A 17632-nucleotide genomic window follows, 5' to 3' on the forward strand; every position below is an offset into this window, starting at 1 on the left:
CAAAAGGGATTTGAGGGAATATGGGTGGAACACTCAAAGCTTGTGCTTCGTGATCTTTTGGAAATATGAAGCAAATCTTCTGAGATCTCAGTAGATGAGAATATGAGAAATTTGTCTGTGGGGAGCCAAAGACATTTTCTGTTGAGCATGTTTTCCTCTTGTTAAAGCATTTTTTTTTTTTTAATGTGAGCAGCTGATGAAGGGATGGCAGGGAATACTTTTTGCACAGTTAAAACCAGCAGAGCCCTGTGGAAATCTAAGCCCCAATTCCCCCATTTCCATACTATTGAACTGAAAAACACTAAAAATGAAAATGCTTAACTGATAGACCTAGAAATCATACTTTTCTTTGCAAATACATACTATAAATCTTACACTAGGAATTCTTCTTCCTCTCAAGAACAGTAATTTGTTGATTATTTTTAAGTCAATGCTGATGTATACCTGCCCTGATTGTTTTGATGCTAATTTATGAATTTCTGTATACCTTAACCCACTGTCAATGCTAACTATATTAATCTTTACTCCATTAGAGTACTGAGGCCAGACCCAAGTACTTATTATGGAACTGAATTAGCAAGCTACTTAATTTAGGGTGTGTGTGTGTTGAGTACTTTTAGTACTTTGTTTTTTGGTGTACATATATGTTAAAGGAAACTTCTATTATTACAAAATGTCCAAGTGAACTACACTTGCCTCCACATAAATTAAATCCAATTAAATTAAAAAATAGATTCAAGAACCCTTGCAGATTATTTAAGTGTTGTTTAAATTGTGTGGCAATTTCAGAAGCAGTGAACATGGTAGATATTGTCATTTCCCGCAACATATTTAAATATGGTCTTCCCCCTACTTTATATGCTAGAGCTGAATAGCAAAGGGGAAGGCTCTATCAGTCAGTTTTTTCTGAATTAACACCTTATCATTAATCACCACAAAGTCTCAGTGGCATTCAACTTCAGAATCATAGGTATGTGAGCCTGCTAGGCTAGTTCTCCAGCCTGTTGGTATATGGGTTGTCTGGGGGCAGACGGATTCTGTGTGTCTTATGCTGGGCCCCGGCTGCAAGGGTGGAAGCTACCTGTTACACATTCTTCCTCTGGTAGTGGACTGAAGCTCCTAGAAGGATAAATGGAAGCCCTCGGTACCTGTTCAGACTGAGGCTCTAATCAGGTTATTGTCACTTCCACATTCCACTGGTCAAAGGAAGAAAACACAGTCAAAACCAAAGGCAGGAGCGGATGATGAACACTGCCCAGAAGAGGCTACAGCAAGGGTGGGATGTAGAGAAGCTCCCACAGCAGCAAAGAACTGGGGCCAGCAACTCCATCTACCACAGTGGGCTAGCTCTTTCTGGAAATAAACACATCCTTGGATGCATACTAGGTGATATTTATATGAGTTATTGGTATTTAGTGCTTAAGCTGGAATTGCTTGATATGCTTCCTGGTTCATCTGAGGCTGGGAAATTTCAAACAGACTTTTTGATATCCTTTCCTGAAATAGTGATTAAGTTAAGCATTTCAGATACTTAAAAAGTAACTCTAATAAAGCTTGAAAATTGGATCTTTCTGAGCAGATTCTCCCTTCCTTAGCATGTATTGTCCTTATTTTACGTCAGCCCTGAGGTACTGAAGAGTGAGCCGTATGGGGAGAAGGTTGATGTCTGGGCAGCAGGATGCATCCTTTATCAGATGGCGACTTTGAATCCCCCCTTCTACAGCACTAACATGCTGTCCTTGGCTACAAAAGTAAGCAATGCTGGGAGACAAAAGGGTCTCGTGTAGTTAAAAATGCAATTCCTTTTCTTATTAAACAGATCTCTGTGATTTGTATATAACTGCCCATTAAAAGCAAGAATTGTTTTTAACTGCATGATCCAGTTTATTTTTTCCGCTTTCTTCTAAGTATATATCTCGTGTAATGGCTTATTTCCCTCTATAATTGTCTTTATTTATAATACAAAATTATTTTTAAAAAGACGTTTAGTCTTCTATTATTTATTTATTTATTTATTTATTTATTTTTGAGACAAAGTCTCACTCTGTCGGCCAGGCTAGAGTGCAGTGGCATGATCTTGGCTTACTGCAACCTCTGCCTCCCAGGCTCAAGCAATTCTCCTGCCTCAGCCTCCTGAGTAGCTGGGATTACAGGCATGTGCCACCATGCCTGAATTTTTTATTTATTTTTTTTAGGTTTCACCATGTTGGCCGGGCTGGTCTTGAACTCCTGACCTCAGGTAATCCACCCACCTCGGCCTCCCAAAGTGCTGGGATTACAGGCGTGAGCCACTGCACCTGGCTAGTCTTTTATTTTTAATTGCAGTCTGGACTACTCACAATCCAGCACCTTATATTATCTCATACACCATTTTATTATGAATCTAAGGTTAATTTTTAACTCAGCTTGGAGAATATAATTCCACATTCAAGAACTGTTTAATTGATGCAAATGTTTTATTTGGTCAGGATTTCTGAGTAAAATTTGTGTATGAAGTTATCCTGCTTAATTAGTAACTCTCAGGTTATGGTCAAGGACTAACTATTCAAAGACATCCATGGCCCCTTTGCTTCCATCACTCTAGTCTGTTTGTTTTGCAGATAGTGGAGGCGGTATATGAACCAGTGCCAGAAGGTATCTACTCTGAAAAAGTAACAGACACCATCAGCAGGTAATTAGTCTTGCGGCTTCAGACATGTAGGGACAATCAAGAAATACCTCATGTCTATAATTAATCACTATTTATGGATAAAAGCTCATGAAGAGAAAGAGTCCCTACATAATCCAAATCTAGAAAGATGTTTGTGCATCATCAGTAACAGTGACTATTTGGACACTACTTAAGTATCCAAGAGGAAGTAGAGCATTCACTTACTATGCAACCACTAGAACGATTATTTGGAAGGGTTTGTAACAACCTGTAAAACACATTGTGATATGTGGGTAAGACAAATACGATGTAAAGGTGTTTGTAACCATGACAAACCCCATAAAAATATGCAAAAAACTGGAAAAAGGCCAGACAAGAACACATGAAACAAAAAGCTATGTTAGATGATAAAGTTGCAGGTACTTTTTAATTTCCATTTTTAAACTGATAATGTGATTTATCATAATTTTTCATAGAGAATCAGGAGCTCCAGCTACCACTATAGCAGGAGTTTAATGAAAGTCATTATTTAGTTGTACTTCCAAAGTTTTGGCCAATGACTGCTGGCCTGTCACCCATGCTCCCTCCCACTTCCCCTTCTGTTTTCTCTGCTCCAGCCACATGGTGCTTCCCACCAGTCCTGGCATGCACCCTCCTTCTAGACCTTTGCCCTTGCTTTCATGGTTTCCTAGAACTCTCTTTCCTCAGATATGTGTGTGACACAGGCCCTCACTTCCTCTAAGTCTCTGCTAAAATGTTGCCCACCCTGATGGCCCCACTACCTCGCAGTACTCTCTAACCTCCTTGCCTGCTTTAAAATGCTCACAGCACTCATCATCCCTGACATATCATACATGTGCATACATGCTTTTTGTTTATTGTCTGTCTCTTCCCCACCAAAATGGAAACTCAAGAGCAGGGACTTAGTCAGTTTAGTTTGCAGCTTTTATTGCCCAAAGCCGTGGCTGGCACAGAGTAGACCCTTAATAAATATTGCTTGTAAGAATAAATGACTCATGTATCTGCCTGATTGCTATTTCTGGACCATCTTGGGTACTTAAGTTGCATCTTGAGTACTTAAGTTGGGTACTTAAGTTGATGGGATTTCACCATCCCATCAAACTGAGCCAAATCCTCAGTATTTTGGATTGTAGAAATTCTAGAGTCACCCCGGATAGAATCTTTTTTCATCTGCCTTCTGAGTCTTTTAAAACTTGGGTTGGTATCTGTGCTAGCACTTAGCCCCATCTCTGATGAAATATAATAGATGTATTATTGTGGCTATACCCCTTTCCCTTTGATTTCTCCTCCTAGCCCATTATTTGTGCTAATATTACTCCTCACCTGTTTTTGTAGGATGATATCTAAACCTTTCTTTCTTTGGCACAATACTAATCTACAGTCTTATTTTTTTAATTGATTTTTTAAAAAATTGTTAAGTTCAGAGGCACATGTGCAGGTTTGTTATACAGGTAGACTTGTGTCATGGGGGATTGTATAGATTGTTTCATCACCCAGGTATTAAGCCTAGTGCCCAATAGCTATTTTTCCTGATACTCTCCTTCCTCCTGCCCTCCACTATCCAATAAATCCCAGTGTCTGCTGTTCCCCTTTATGGGTCCAGGTGTTCTCATCATTTAGCTCCTACTTATAAGTGAAAACATGTAGTATTTGGTTTTCTGTTCCTGCATTAGTTTGCTAAGGAAATGGCCTCCAGCTCCAGCCATGTTCCTACAAAAGACATGAGGTTGTTGCTTTTTATGGCTACATAGTATTCCATAGTGTATGTATACCATATTTTCTTTATCCAGTCTAGAATTTATGGACATTTATGTTGATTCCATGTCTTTGCTATTGTGATTAGTGCTACAGTGAACATATGTGTGCAGGTGTTTTTGTGATAGAATGATTTGTATTCCTTTAGGTATAGAGCCAGTAATGGGATTGCTGGGTTGAATGGTAGTTCTGTTTTTATGTCTTTGGGGAATCACTACACATTGTTTTCCACAATGGTAAAACTAATTTACACTCCCACCAACAGTGCATAAGTGTTCCTTTTTCGCTGAACCTTTCCAGCATCTGTTATTTTTTAACTTTTTAATAATAGCCATTCTGACTGGTATAAGATGGTATCTCATTGTGATTTTGATCTGCATTTTTCTAATGATCAGTGATGTTAAGCTTTATTTCATGCTTGTTGGCTACATGTATGTCTTCTTTTGTGAAGTGTCTGTTCATGTTCTTTGCCCACTTTTTAATGGAGTTGTTTTTCTCTTGTAAATTTGCTTAAGTTCCTTATAGAAGCTGCATATTAGACCTTTGTCAGGTGCATAGTTTGCAAACATTTTCTTCTGTTCTGTAGGTTGTCTGTTTACTCTGTTGATAGTATCCTTTGCTGTGCAGAAGCTCTTTAGTTTAATTAAATCCCACTTGTTGATTTTTTCTTTCTTTTTTTCTTTTTTTTTTTTTTGTTTTGAGTTGGAGTCTTGCTCTGTTGCCCAGGCTGGAGTGCAGTGGTACGATCTCAGCTCACTGCAACCTCCGCCTCCCGGGTTCAAGCGATTCTCCTGCCTCAGCCTCCTGAGTAGCTGGGACTGTAGGCCCGTGCCACCACACCTGGCTAATTTTTTGTATTTTTAGTAGAGATGGGTTTCACAGTGTTAGCCAGGATGGTCTCCATCTCCTGACCTCGTGATCTACCCGCCTCGGCCTCCCAAAGTGCTGGGATTACTGTCGTGAGTCACCGTGCCTGGCCCCCAGCTTGTCAATTTTTGCTTTTGGTATCTTTGTCATGAAATCTTTGCCTGTGCCTATGTTCTGAATGGTATTGCCTAGGTAGTCTTCCAGGGTTTTTATAGTTTTGGGTTTTACATTTAAGGCTTTAATCTGTCTTGAGTTGACTTTTGTATATGGGGTTCAGTTCAGATTTTTGTAAAGGGGTTCAATTTCAATTTTCTGCATCTGGCTAGTCAGTTATCCCAGCACCATTTATTACATAGGGAATCTTTTCCCCATTGCTTGTTTTTGTCAGGTTTGTTGAAGATCAGATGTTTGTAGGTGTGCAGCCTTATTTCTGGGTTCTCTTTTCCGTTCCACTGGTCTATGTGTCTATTTTTGTATCAATACCATGCTGTTTTGGTTACTGTAGCCCTGTAGTATAGTTTGAAGTCAGGTAGCATGATGACTCAAGCTTTGTTTTTTTTTTTTTTTTTTTTGCTTAGGTTTGCCTTGGCTATTCAGGTGCTCTTTTGGTTCCATGTAAATTTAAAAATCTTTTTTTTAGTGGTGTGAACAATGTCACTGGTAGTTTGATAAGAATAGCATTGAATCTATAAATTGCTTTGGGCAGTATTGTCATTTTAATGATATTGATTCTTTCTATGTGTGAGCGTGGGATATTTTTCCATTTGTTTGTGTCATCTCTGATTTCTTTGAGCAGTGTTTTGTAGTTCTCTCTGTAAAGCTCTTTTACTGGTTAGCTGTATTCCTAGGTATTTTATTCTTTTTGTGGCAATTGTGAATGGGATTGCATTCCTGATCTGGCTCTTGGCTTGACCCACAGCCAATGTTATACTGAATAGGCAACAGCTGGAAGCGTTTCTCTTGAAAATCAGCACAAGACAATACTTCAACATAGTATTGACGAGTTAATAGGTGCAGCACACCCACATGGCACATGTATACATATGTAACTAACCTGCACATTGTGCACATGTACCCTAAAACTTGAAGTATAATGAAAAAAAAAAAAAAAAGAAAGTACTGGTCAGAGCAGTCAGGCAAGGGAAAGAAAGGGCATCCATATAGGAAGAGAAGAAGTCAAACTATCCCTGTTTGCAGATGACGTTATCTTATATCTGGAAAACCCAATAGTATTGGCTCAAAAGCTCCTTAAGCTTATAAACAACTTCAGCGAAGTTGCAGGATACAAAACCAATGTGCAAAAATCACTAGCATTTCTATACAACAACAGTGAAGCCGAAATCTACAGTCTTAAGGCCTCAGGCTCTGAAGACAGGCCTATCTGGGGCTAAGTCATGTAAACAGTTGCAAACTCTAAAAAGTGATTTGAGGCCAGGTGCAGTGGCTCACACCTGTGATCCCAGCATTTTGGGAGGCTGAGGCAGGCAGATCACCTGAGGTCAGGAGTTTGAGACCAGCCTGGCCAACATGGTGAAACCCCATCTCTACTAAAAATACAAAAATTAGCCAGGCCTGGTGGTGTGCACCTGTAATTCCAGCTACTCGGGAGGCTGAGGAAGGAGAATCACCTGAATCTGGGAGGTGGAGGTTGCAATGAGCTGAGATTGAGCTATTGCACTCTAGCCTGGGTGAAAAGAAAAAAACTCCGTCTCAAAAAAAAATTTTAAATAAAAATAAAAAAAAGAGTGATTTGACCATTATTTCTGCATCCCTGTTTTCTGATCTAGTAGAATGAGAATCATAATACTACCAGTCTCATTAGGCTGATGTGATGATTACACAAAGTAACATATGCAAATCACTTAGGATAGGGCTTGCAGAATGGTAAATACCTGAGCAATTTTGGCAATCATCATGGTTAATATTATGGGAAATGAGACGAACCTGTCTTTAAATCATTTGATTCCACAAACACTGGATCATGCCTTGTTGTTAATGAATCCAAATATATTTAAACTGCTCATCTCTATGTTTGTTCCTGTTCTTTATTGTTTTTTGGAAACTACATTAAAAATTGACAGAGTCATCAGAGGTGTCAAGACAAAAGTACCATATTTGCTCATTTAATTTCTCCTTTTAATAGGTATTTGCGTGCCACAAAGGGCAAGGGAGGGGTAGCGCAAATAACAAGCTGCAGAGACATTGCTTTGATTTTGTAAATCTGGGCAAATAGGACTGTAAATCTCTTCTGAAACTAATAGACCCTGGCTATGGCTACCCAGGACTCTTGGGGTTAACATACTAGTAGGGGAGTCAGATAGCAACATTAGAGTGTAAAGGTTTAGAGCGTCACCAGGTTCTGGAGTCAACTGGATTCTAATGCCTCCTCTTCCACTCAATTTAACTTCCCTGAGGCCCAATTTTCTCATCTATGATGTGTGGGTAGCAGTAGTAATTACTTTGCAGCAGGATGAGGCCCAATTTTCTCATCTACCATGTGTGGGTAGCAGTAGTAATTACTTTGTAGCAGGATGAGTTCATGAGTCTGATGAACTCCTCAGACACTGAGTTGTAGAAGGAAAGGGCTTTATTCAGCTGGGAGCATAGGCAGACTCACGTCTCCAAAAACTGAGCTCCCCGAGTGAGCAATTCCTGTCCCTTTTAAGGGCTTACAACTCTAAGGGGGTCTGTGTTAAAGGATCGTGATTGATTGAGCAAGCAGGGGTTACTTGACTGGGGGCTGCATGCACTGGTAATCAGAACAGAACAGAACAGGACAGGGATTTTCACGATGCTTTTCCATACAATGTCTGAAATCCATAGATAACACAAGCGGTTAGGTCAGGGCTTGATTTTTAACTAACAAGTCCAGGGCACAGTGCTGGGCTATTTGCCTGTGGATTCCATTTCTGCCTTTTAGTTTTTACTTCTTTCTTTGGCGGCAGAAATTGGGCATAAAACAATATGAGGGTGGTCTCCTTCCTTAACTTCATGGGCTTGTTTTAAAGCTTAAATCAGATAGTGCTTCTGACACACTTAACACAGTACCCAGCAAGTGGTAGGCACTCAATAAAATTAGGTATTATTATTATTAATAATGATATTATATTATTTACAGAATGAAGTCTATAAAGCAAATTGTGATAAATGTGACGAAAAATGGTAAAGGGGGCAATGAGAGATTACAGAAGGACCTGTCTTACTCTGGGAATTTGCAAAAAGTTTCTCTGAAGAAAGGACATGTAATCTGAGACCTGGAACATTTCATTAACTCTCAAATAGTAAGCAGCATTTCGCAGACCAGCATCTGTGAAGGCTTTGCTGAGGGAAAGAGCTTCTTAATTTGAGGTTGCTTTTAATTCAAAATACTAAGATGCCATAATAAGTTAGAACTGACAATTCAACTTTATATCTGACAATAAATTAAGATTGCAGGGTGCATTCTGTAATAAATTTATTTCCATTTAAAGTTAAGACTCCTCATTGTCTGGGTTTACATTCCAAATAAAGTTTTATCTTCAGAAAATTTGACTTAAAACTGAAATCAATCATGCATTATATGCAATTGCATATTTAATTTACTTTGGATTTTTAGTATTAAAAAATTGAGTTCTGAAAGAATTAGGGAACAAACTCAAATTTCCTATTTTCTTAAAGCAGTGATGCAAGGGACACATAAAGGCAAGTGTTCCTAATGATCATTTATGACTCAGCAAAAGATCAGGCTCACAGCCAATCTTTAGTAATTTGATAGAGCCTTTGAAATAGAAGACAGCTCTTGACAGAAACGTTTATTATAATCATTCCTAAACAATATATTATTTCTAATCATATATATCTTCTTTTCTCTATTTTACTATCTTCTCATTATTTTTCACATCCTTGTCAAGTAGAGCTCACACAGTTTGCATTTCTAAGGTGCAGCATGTTTCCTTTTTCCTGTTTGCTCATGTGGTATACAAGCACATTTGTTATTGAAACTTGTCTTTCCTAGCAGGCCTTCAAATTGGGAGAATAACTTAGCAACCCTGAGGACTTTGGGGCAGAAAATAAATATATTTTTTTGTTCTGCTCAGTACTAGGATTAGTATTTTTACCCACCAGTATGCTATTAAGAGAACATTGTCTGTTTACTTTTTAAAAAGGGAGAACATTTCCTTTTACGCATAAAATATTCTATTAAAATAATTGCCTTATTTTTCTCTCTCTGTGCCTGGTTGCATAAGCTGCCTGGTGCTTTGCTTCAGAAGTAGTCATGAAGACTAACAAAGTTAATACTTTCAGCTAGCTCCAAGGACAAATGGATCTTTATATTTTTCACCCCTTTCAATTCTTTGAATCTTAAAACATGACATGAATATAATTGAACAAGATATCCTAATTCTTTCCATCTGGCCTTTCAGAGTGGAGTGGGGACAAAGTGGATGAGGTGAGAATATCCCCAATTTTTTTTAGGACCAGATTTTATGCTTATTTGTTTACAGAATCATTGGTAGACAATCTTTAGCATGTATTATTACTCTGATTCAGTTTTTCTTAAGAATTTCTCTGAAATACCTAAGCAGGGAGTCATTTCAGAGCAACGAGACTATCCTGGAACTTCTGGTAGGAAATGTTCCTGGGAATCCAAAAGTCTATGGCTAAATATTTTGGGTTATGGGTAGGTCAACTTTTTAGATGTTAGGCTGAGTTTGTTTGTGGATTTATTCATTGATTCATTCATTCATTTGCTGAATACCTATCAGGACTCAGATTCCATTGTATATGCTGGGAGATCATAGTGAAGGGGACACCTGTCCCTCTTCTCTAGAAGTTTCCAGTCTAGTGGTGAAACAGACCATTATAATGAAATAATTACAATAGTTTTAAGTACTTAAGTGCAAATGGTGCAAAAAGAATGTACAAAAGGGGCTCAGGATATCTGTCTGAGGACAGTCCAAAAGTATTCCTAATGGAGCCTGGAAAAAGAGTGGGACTTTGGCAAGTATATAAGAGATGGTGGCTGGGAAAGACAAGATACCATTGGCAAAAAAAAAAAAAGAAAGAAATCAAGCATGTGGAATAAAATAAGCAAAGAAATGGGGGTATAGGAGAGACAGGTGCTATTTGGGGAAGTGCAGGTAGCCGCATTGGATGTGTTGCTGGAAGAGGGGAAAGAGTGGAGGAATTTAAGGGCCAGTTCAAGAGAGAACTTGTATAGCATTCTGGGAATTTTAATTTTATCCTATTGGACCATGAGAACTATTGAAGAATTTTGAGTAGAGAAATAATATAGTCAGATTTAGGAATATTATTCTGGTTAGAAGTTTACAGTACAGACCAGAGGTAGACAAGAAATGAGTGTGTTATTTAGGAGACTCTTTCAGTAGTCCAAGTAAGTGACGTTGTAATAGCCAAATAGCTGTGGGATTACAGGGGAAGGATGTGGATTCAAGAAATATTTAGAAGGTAGAAGTCACAGGACTTAGTGTTTGTTAAATGTAGGAAGGGATGGAGGATACATAAAAGTGTGGATTTTGTTTTCAATGTATTGAAATTTTACAATGTGTGTGCACTTCACAGAGATTACCTCATTCAAACACCATACCAGTTTAATGAGGTAGATACTATAATTATCCCATTTTACAGGTGGGCTATCTGAGTCTTAGAAGCTATGCAACTTGCCCAGGATCTGACCTAATAAATGGTAAATGAGGTTTTAAACCCCAGCAAAATGACCCAGAGCCTGCATGCTGAGTTATGATGCTAAACTGCATCTTCTTTGTGGTGCCTTTTCTAGTGATGGCAAATACAGGACCAGGAGAGTAACCTTGGGCAAGGAGATGACTATATGCCAGGAGAACAAAGGTCATTTCCATTCCCATATACCATAATATGTAGCTATATAATTTATAAAACTGGTTTACGTTGCTTTTTTTTTTTTGATTTTTAAAAAAGCTCAGTTGATAATTCAGCTGCCAATACTACCTTGAAGCAGCTTAAATATCTGCAGTCTAAGAATTTAGAATATCCAAACTAATGAAAGGCTTAGATACTGGGCTTTTTTTTTTTTTTTTTCACCTGCCAGTGAGTTGGCAGTGATTTCAGAAAGCAGCCACCCCATGCAGGAGAAGATGGTCCCATCTGCCCATCCAAAGAGCATCTTCATGCTCAGCCTGGAACCCTTACCTTCCAGCCCAAGTGCAAAGAGAATAACACTGCCTCTTTTTCCTTCCTTAGCTTTCCAAATGTCTTTTGAGAAGTCTTGGACTCAAAGCTGTGCTTGATATCCATCTTATCCCAGGTTACCTTAGGTGAAAATACCATAGTGGACACACAGTGGTTTAACCTTGACCCTTTACACTCTGTGGCCTGCTCCCAACATTGACCAGAGTGTTATAATTATCTTATGTTATTTTAGGTGCCTCACTCCTGATGCGGAAGCTCGTCCAGATATTGTAGAAGTCAGTTCGATGATATCAGATGTCATGATGAAATATTTAGACCACTTATCTACATCCCAGTTGTCCTTGGAGAAGAAGCTAGAACGGGAACGAAGACGCACACAAAGGTATTTTATGGAAGCCAACCGGAACACCGTCACATGTCACCATGAGCTGGCTCTTCTATCTCACGTAAGTGCAAATATTTCAATCTGTTCATGATGCGCTCCAATGGGCTGTCTGAAGTTGTTCATGCTTGTTTTAAGGAACATTCATCAAAAGTTAGAAAAATAGTTACATGAAATATTTCAGTAGTATAGTTACATATTTATATCCATTTCTGTATCTTATACACAAATTAAAATAATTAAATATAACTGACCTTCCTAAGAATGAATCCATAATTTCTTGTATTTTTGCAAAAATCAGTGGTATCACAAAGTTCTCTTAGCGAAGTTTAAGTTACAGACTGTAAAATTAGCAGTGAATGCTTATATTTAATTTCTTTAGCAATCTGACTGCAACTTTTGGGAATATGGATGAAAATGTTGGGAGTTAATTCAGAGAAGGAAATAATATTTGCCTTTAAAATTGTTCATATTGGTCTTTGCAATTTCTTTCATTGCCGTTTGTGGTATTAATAATGTTGCCATGCTTCAAATCAGAATATGTCTTATTTTTCTTGCCAAGAACCTTTAGATTGTTTCGATATTTAAGTATATTTCTGAACATTGCTTGGAAAAGAGATGCCAAAGCTACAAATGTCCACATGTGCAAGCGATGGTGCCAGTGATGCTCTTGTTGCTGTCTCTTATTTTCTTTCTTCTGTGTCTGTGTTGCAATCACGATCAATGTTCTGTTGTTTGCTCATGCTTTGGGCCTCCACCCAGTGGCAACCTCGTAAGGGGACTTTCACCCTTTTTTTTTTTCCTGTCCTGGGGGTGGGCCCAAGGCAATTGGATCATAAAACTCTTTCTTAGGGTACCTGGTCATTAAATTCCTTCCCAGGGTCCTAAGGACCTGCTCCATCTCAGCTGGGAAAATTATGTAAGAAGTTGGTCTCAGAGAGGCAGTTCTGATTTCTTGAATAACAGTGTTTCCAGTGAACTGCTTTCTGAAAAGAAGGAAAGTACTACTGTTTAGTGGGTTTGTCTTCAGGTACTTGGAATCCAGAAGTTGAAGACTGAATACAGTTTTCATTTGGAAAGGAAACTCTTTCATCTTCATTGCCTTAAATGCTGAGCCTAGCTGTAATTTTGCAGAACACTCCATGATGATTATTTAAGTTATATGTTTATGTAAAGGAGCATATAACTTGGAGTTATAGCCCTTACTAAACACAGTTAAATCTCAGACAGGGAGTTAGAGCTCACTTTGCTTTTTATTTTACTACCTGACTTAATAATAACTAGGCAACAATGCATCATTCTATGTATGTCATGTTGCATTCTAAATAGAGTATTCCTAGTAGACTAAAATGCAAGAGATTTAGCTATTTCTATATATCTTAGGTATTTGGGGCCTTCTATTATTAAGTTCTGCACTGCAGAGCTACTTAGCTAATTTCCAGTTGTATGTGAAAGAGTCATTTCATATTAGATTCCTGTGGCTGATGTGGGGCTGAGTGGCATTAGTTTACAATCTAACAGCAGAAATTCTGTTATCTTTAGCAAAACACCTTGAGAAGGACCATTACTTATCTATTTATTTGTACTTCTCAGCTTAAAAAATTCTTTATTATGGAAAATTTCAAACATTTATAAATGCAAAGATTGCTTCCTGTACCCATCCCAGCTTCAACAGTTAGCTATTCAGGGCTAATCCTGTATCATCTCTATTCCCACCTGCTTCCTTCCTTCCCCAGATTATTTTGAAGTAAATCCCAGATACCATATAGTTTCCTCTATCAGTATTTCCATATGTATTTGGAGAGTCATTTTAGCTATAGAAATATAGTTTTCAGGCTATCGCCAGGTAAAATAAAGGGAAAGCTCTGAAGCCAAGGGAGGGATTTTAATGTTCCAGAGGTTGTATACTCATCTGTAAATTAAGGGGTGGAGGATATTATCTACCTCAGAGGGTACTAGGATAAATGAGCTAATGTGTTTGAATATATTGCAAGACTTTAAAAGTGGCGTAAATTGTAAGATAGCATCAGTTATATAAATGAGCATAGCTTTTGTTAGAATAGTTTGTTGATAGAACTTGTTAATCTAGTGCTAACTTGTCCAAGTAGTCTCTACATTAAATCTTTATGTCAGGCATACAGTTAATGCATATATATTAGCACCTGCTGCTAGCCAGCCTCAGTGCCCTCATTGAGCATTCAGGTTTTTATGGACCATACAGAAATGGTTTACTTCAAAGCAAAGTTTATATTCCTGCTTTAAATAGTCATACAATACTTTCTCCTTTCGCACTATTTTAAGTCTACTGATATATTTTCATTTCAAGGTTAACCAAATGTTAACTAAAAGGAAAAAATGCAGCTTTATTAAAGAAGCAAGAAGGAAGTAAGATTGCGTTTCATCAAAAGACAGTATGCAGTTAATTGGCATTTTTTTCGCTGGGGACCAATTATTATTTTTAAAAACTTACATCTACACCATTGCTGCAGAAAAATTATAGGTGTAAAATTTTATGACTCTTTTCTTAAGCAGTATTATGATTATCTTATTTCAGATATACTGAAATGTTCTCCCAGATCAGTTATTATCAATAATGCAGTTACATAATCCAGTGATAAATTATAGTCAAGGGAAAGAGAAATTAGTGGGTTCAGTAGAACTTTATGAATTCCCAACATCAATAAGGAGATCCACTGTGAATTACTGAAATTTTGCAAATTAGTGGGTAAGCAAACAATTGATAAGAAACATTAAAAGTTTCTATTTCATGGGGAAGTATTCTATTTACTTTCATATTTTAGTCTATTCTTAATTATGGCAATTTTTATAGTGGCCTAGTAAAGGTAAGTACTAATATGTATTTTAGAAGGACAGAGAAGTCTTCACTAAAAAGTTCACTCTGCGTGCTGTGGTTTACCCACTATGAAAGTGAAGCAAACCTTTCCTTTTGAAGAATGTTTTCTGATTCTTATAACTTAAAATAAGAGATCATAAGAAGAGCATAGAGTTGAGAATGATAAGAATCATGCAGAGTAAAAGGAAGTAAAATTTTAACTTAAATGTGTAATAATTAGAATATTGTCATGTAGAGGGTATTGTGGCATCATAATAGTGAAAATCGTGATCCATGTTTCGGCACTGTTCACAGTGTAGTGAACACAGGGAATCATTACCCTTTCGATCTTATATCCCAGGCAGAAAAATCAATCAAAGACATTTCTGAAGAGTCTACTGCTTATATCTTTCCCAACAAATACAATAATGTATATTAAAGAAATTCAGCCTGACAAAACCTGGAGAATGAATGGAAAACTTCAATTCCGTTAGAATTATTGGGATTTTGTAGAGACAGCTTTAGACTAATATTTAAATGGGTGAAAAAAGCATATTTCTAAGTGTACAAATGGAGCAGAATTGAGTGTTCCAGGGAGACTGAAGAGAAATCATGAGAGAAGCATGCTCTCAGTGCGAGACTTGGAGGAATCACAACTACTTTTCCAGTGAAATTTGACAGGAAGTTTATCTTCACCACCCCCTATTTAAAGGCTGAATGATGATTTCTTTTTACTAGTTTAGTAAGTTTGTTCAGTTTGGAGAACTGCTTTCACATCTATAACACAAAGAGAGAAAGATTGAAAATCCCTGTGGTATATAATTAATAATGAAGGAACAAGGATTTGTTGGATGTCTTCTGAATGTAAAGCATTATGTTTGGTATAGTGAAGTTTATAAAAAAATATAAACAATGACCCCAGTCATGAAGTAGCTGATAATCTACTTGGAAAGACAAGATAGATGTGCATATGCAGGAGGAACTCTCTAATGATTCCGAACAGTTTGGATAAATAAATGAGATAAGGGAGGGAAATGAATTAATGAGGCCTAGGGAGGAGGATCTCAGAGTCAAACGAAGATAGGGTCTTGATAACTAGATAAGGAAGTCACTCCTGGATGGAAAAGAATAACGTTAAGTGCAGAAATTCCAGCTCAGCTCACTTAATACTAAGAATCAAACTTAGAAATGGATTTGTTTTATGTTTTAATTGCACAAGGAAAGGGAAACCAGGAGAAGTTAAAAGACTTGTCCAAGGTCATCTAGCTAGTTAGAGACAGCCCCAGGACCGAAAACTGGGTCTGCTGATTTACAATGCATATTTTTATATGTGTAGTTTGAAAAGCCTGGGGAAGTAGGCTGGAGCTAGATGATGGATGTTTGTGAATACCTCATTAAGCTGTTTGAATTAAATCCTGTGGGTAACGTGGACTAAAACTTTGAATTTCTCCAAAATACCTAACAAGCAAATTGCCAAACTATGAACTAATTCTTTCTTTCTTTTTTTTTTTTTTTTTGAGATGGAGTCTCACTCTGTCGCCCAGGCTGGAGTGCAGTGGTGCGATCTCGGCTCACTGCAAGCTCCACCTCACTATGGGCTAATTATTTCTTATTGTACATACCTGCTTTTTAATGTTTTTTACCCCCCAGTGTTTTCCATTACACTCCTCTGTCCTGGTTTCTGTCTTCTCTCTTTGAATACTCTTGCTCATTTTCTCTTCCATCCCTGGCCTTTTAACTTTAAATGTTCTGCCTCTCTTGCACTTCCCTTGGTCTCCATCTAGTCCCATGGTATTTCATTTCATATGAATTTGGGTAAAAATTGGTGTACAAGATGGAAACTTTATTTTCTATAATTATATATCATTTTGTTTTAAACCCCTGTTTGTGCTGGTAGCAGAAAATGGTGGTAGTAGTCAGGATCAATTATATCGGTCTCTTTTGGTCTAAAAGTTTTTTACTGTCCCAAGGGTTCTCTTCTCCATGCCCTCTTTAGAAGATGGCAACAGAGTACAGGAGAAGGCTTAAGCATCTCCATGTTGATGAGAGAGGGGCAGGGGCTCTGGTCTTCTTCTATTGGCCCCTGCTGAACTTAGACGACATGAACCCTGTGATTTTGGGATGCTGACCTCTGTCCTTATTAAACGTTTATGGCATCTGTAACTCATGGCCTCTTTTATCATCATGGTTTAAACCCAAGGAATTACACTTGATGCCCCAACTCTCAACTTGGGGTTACTATTTTTGATGCTCTGAGTCTTGATTGTGACTTTCTTGGCATTCTTAGTTTAAACAGCCTACTCTGTGGCCCTCAGTGCAGTGATGGCCAAGTGAACTCACCTGCCAGCCCCAGAGCTGTCTTCTACATTGGCACAAGACACGTGGGGGCTTTGGATTCCCATCCACACCACACAAAGCCCATGGGGAACTCACTGGCACTAGGGTACCCTATCTCAGCCACATCAGCTCCAGTGCCTTCTTCATCCTTTTCTATTCTTCTATCCCAGGTGCCTACAATGCAATTATTCATTCAACAAGTATTTACTGAGTGCCTAATAGGTGTCAGGCACTATGTGTACAAAGTATACCACAGTGAGCAAAATAGACAAGGCCTCTGCTCTCATGGGCCTTATGTATATAGCGTTATGATGATCATGAAGCTTCTTCAAAGCTCCCAGTCTTTTCTGTCTGTGCCCCAGTTTCCCCCTCAAACTCTCCATGTATCTCCATCAACAGCCCAGCTCTAATCCCAAGGTTCACATCTGCTGGAGTGGATGTGAGAAGGAAAAACAAGGAGGCTTGCACTTGCTCTTTCATTTTCTCTTCCTTCTGGCAGGCTCTTATTTTGAGCTCCAGAAGAAATTTCCAGTTCCCACCTTTCTGCCAGAAGCTACCCCTGCATCTATTATATCCTTCTTTTTCTCCAGGTATTCTTTTCCCCTATCTTCTCCTGGGT

The 17632-nt window shown here is 38.1% G+C and overlaps 1 protein-coding gene across 2 annotated transcripts in view; it reads left to right on the forward strand.

The window, feature by feature from the left end:
* The window catches only part of NEK10 (NIMA related kinase 10), a 259175-nt gene that overhangs the window by 158359 nt on the left and 83184 nt on the right, over window positions 1-17632 (forward strand). For both annotated transcript variants that reach the window (XM_012511285.2, XM_030812248.1), the window contains 3 exons: window positions 1622-1751; window positions 2601-2671; window positions 11694-11907. In XM_012511285.2, the coding sequence (XP_012366739.2) occupies window positions 1622-1751; window positions 2601-2671; window positions 11694-11907 (415 nt within the window). The remainder of the gene's footprint in view (window positions 1-1621; window positions 1752-2600; window positions 2672-11693; window positions 11908-17632) is intronic.

Source organism: Nomascus leucogenys, chromosome 4 (assembly GCF_006542625.1).
Source record: "Nomascus leucogenys isolate Asia chromosome 4, Asia_NLE_v1, whole genome shotgun sequence".
In the NCBI taxonomy this organism is placed as follows: domain Eukaryota; kingdom Metazoa; phylum Chordata; class Mammalia; order Primates; family Hylobatidae; genus Nomascus; species Nomascus leucogenys.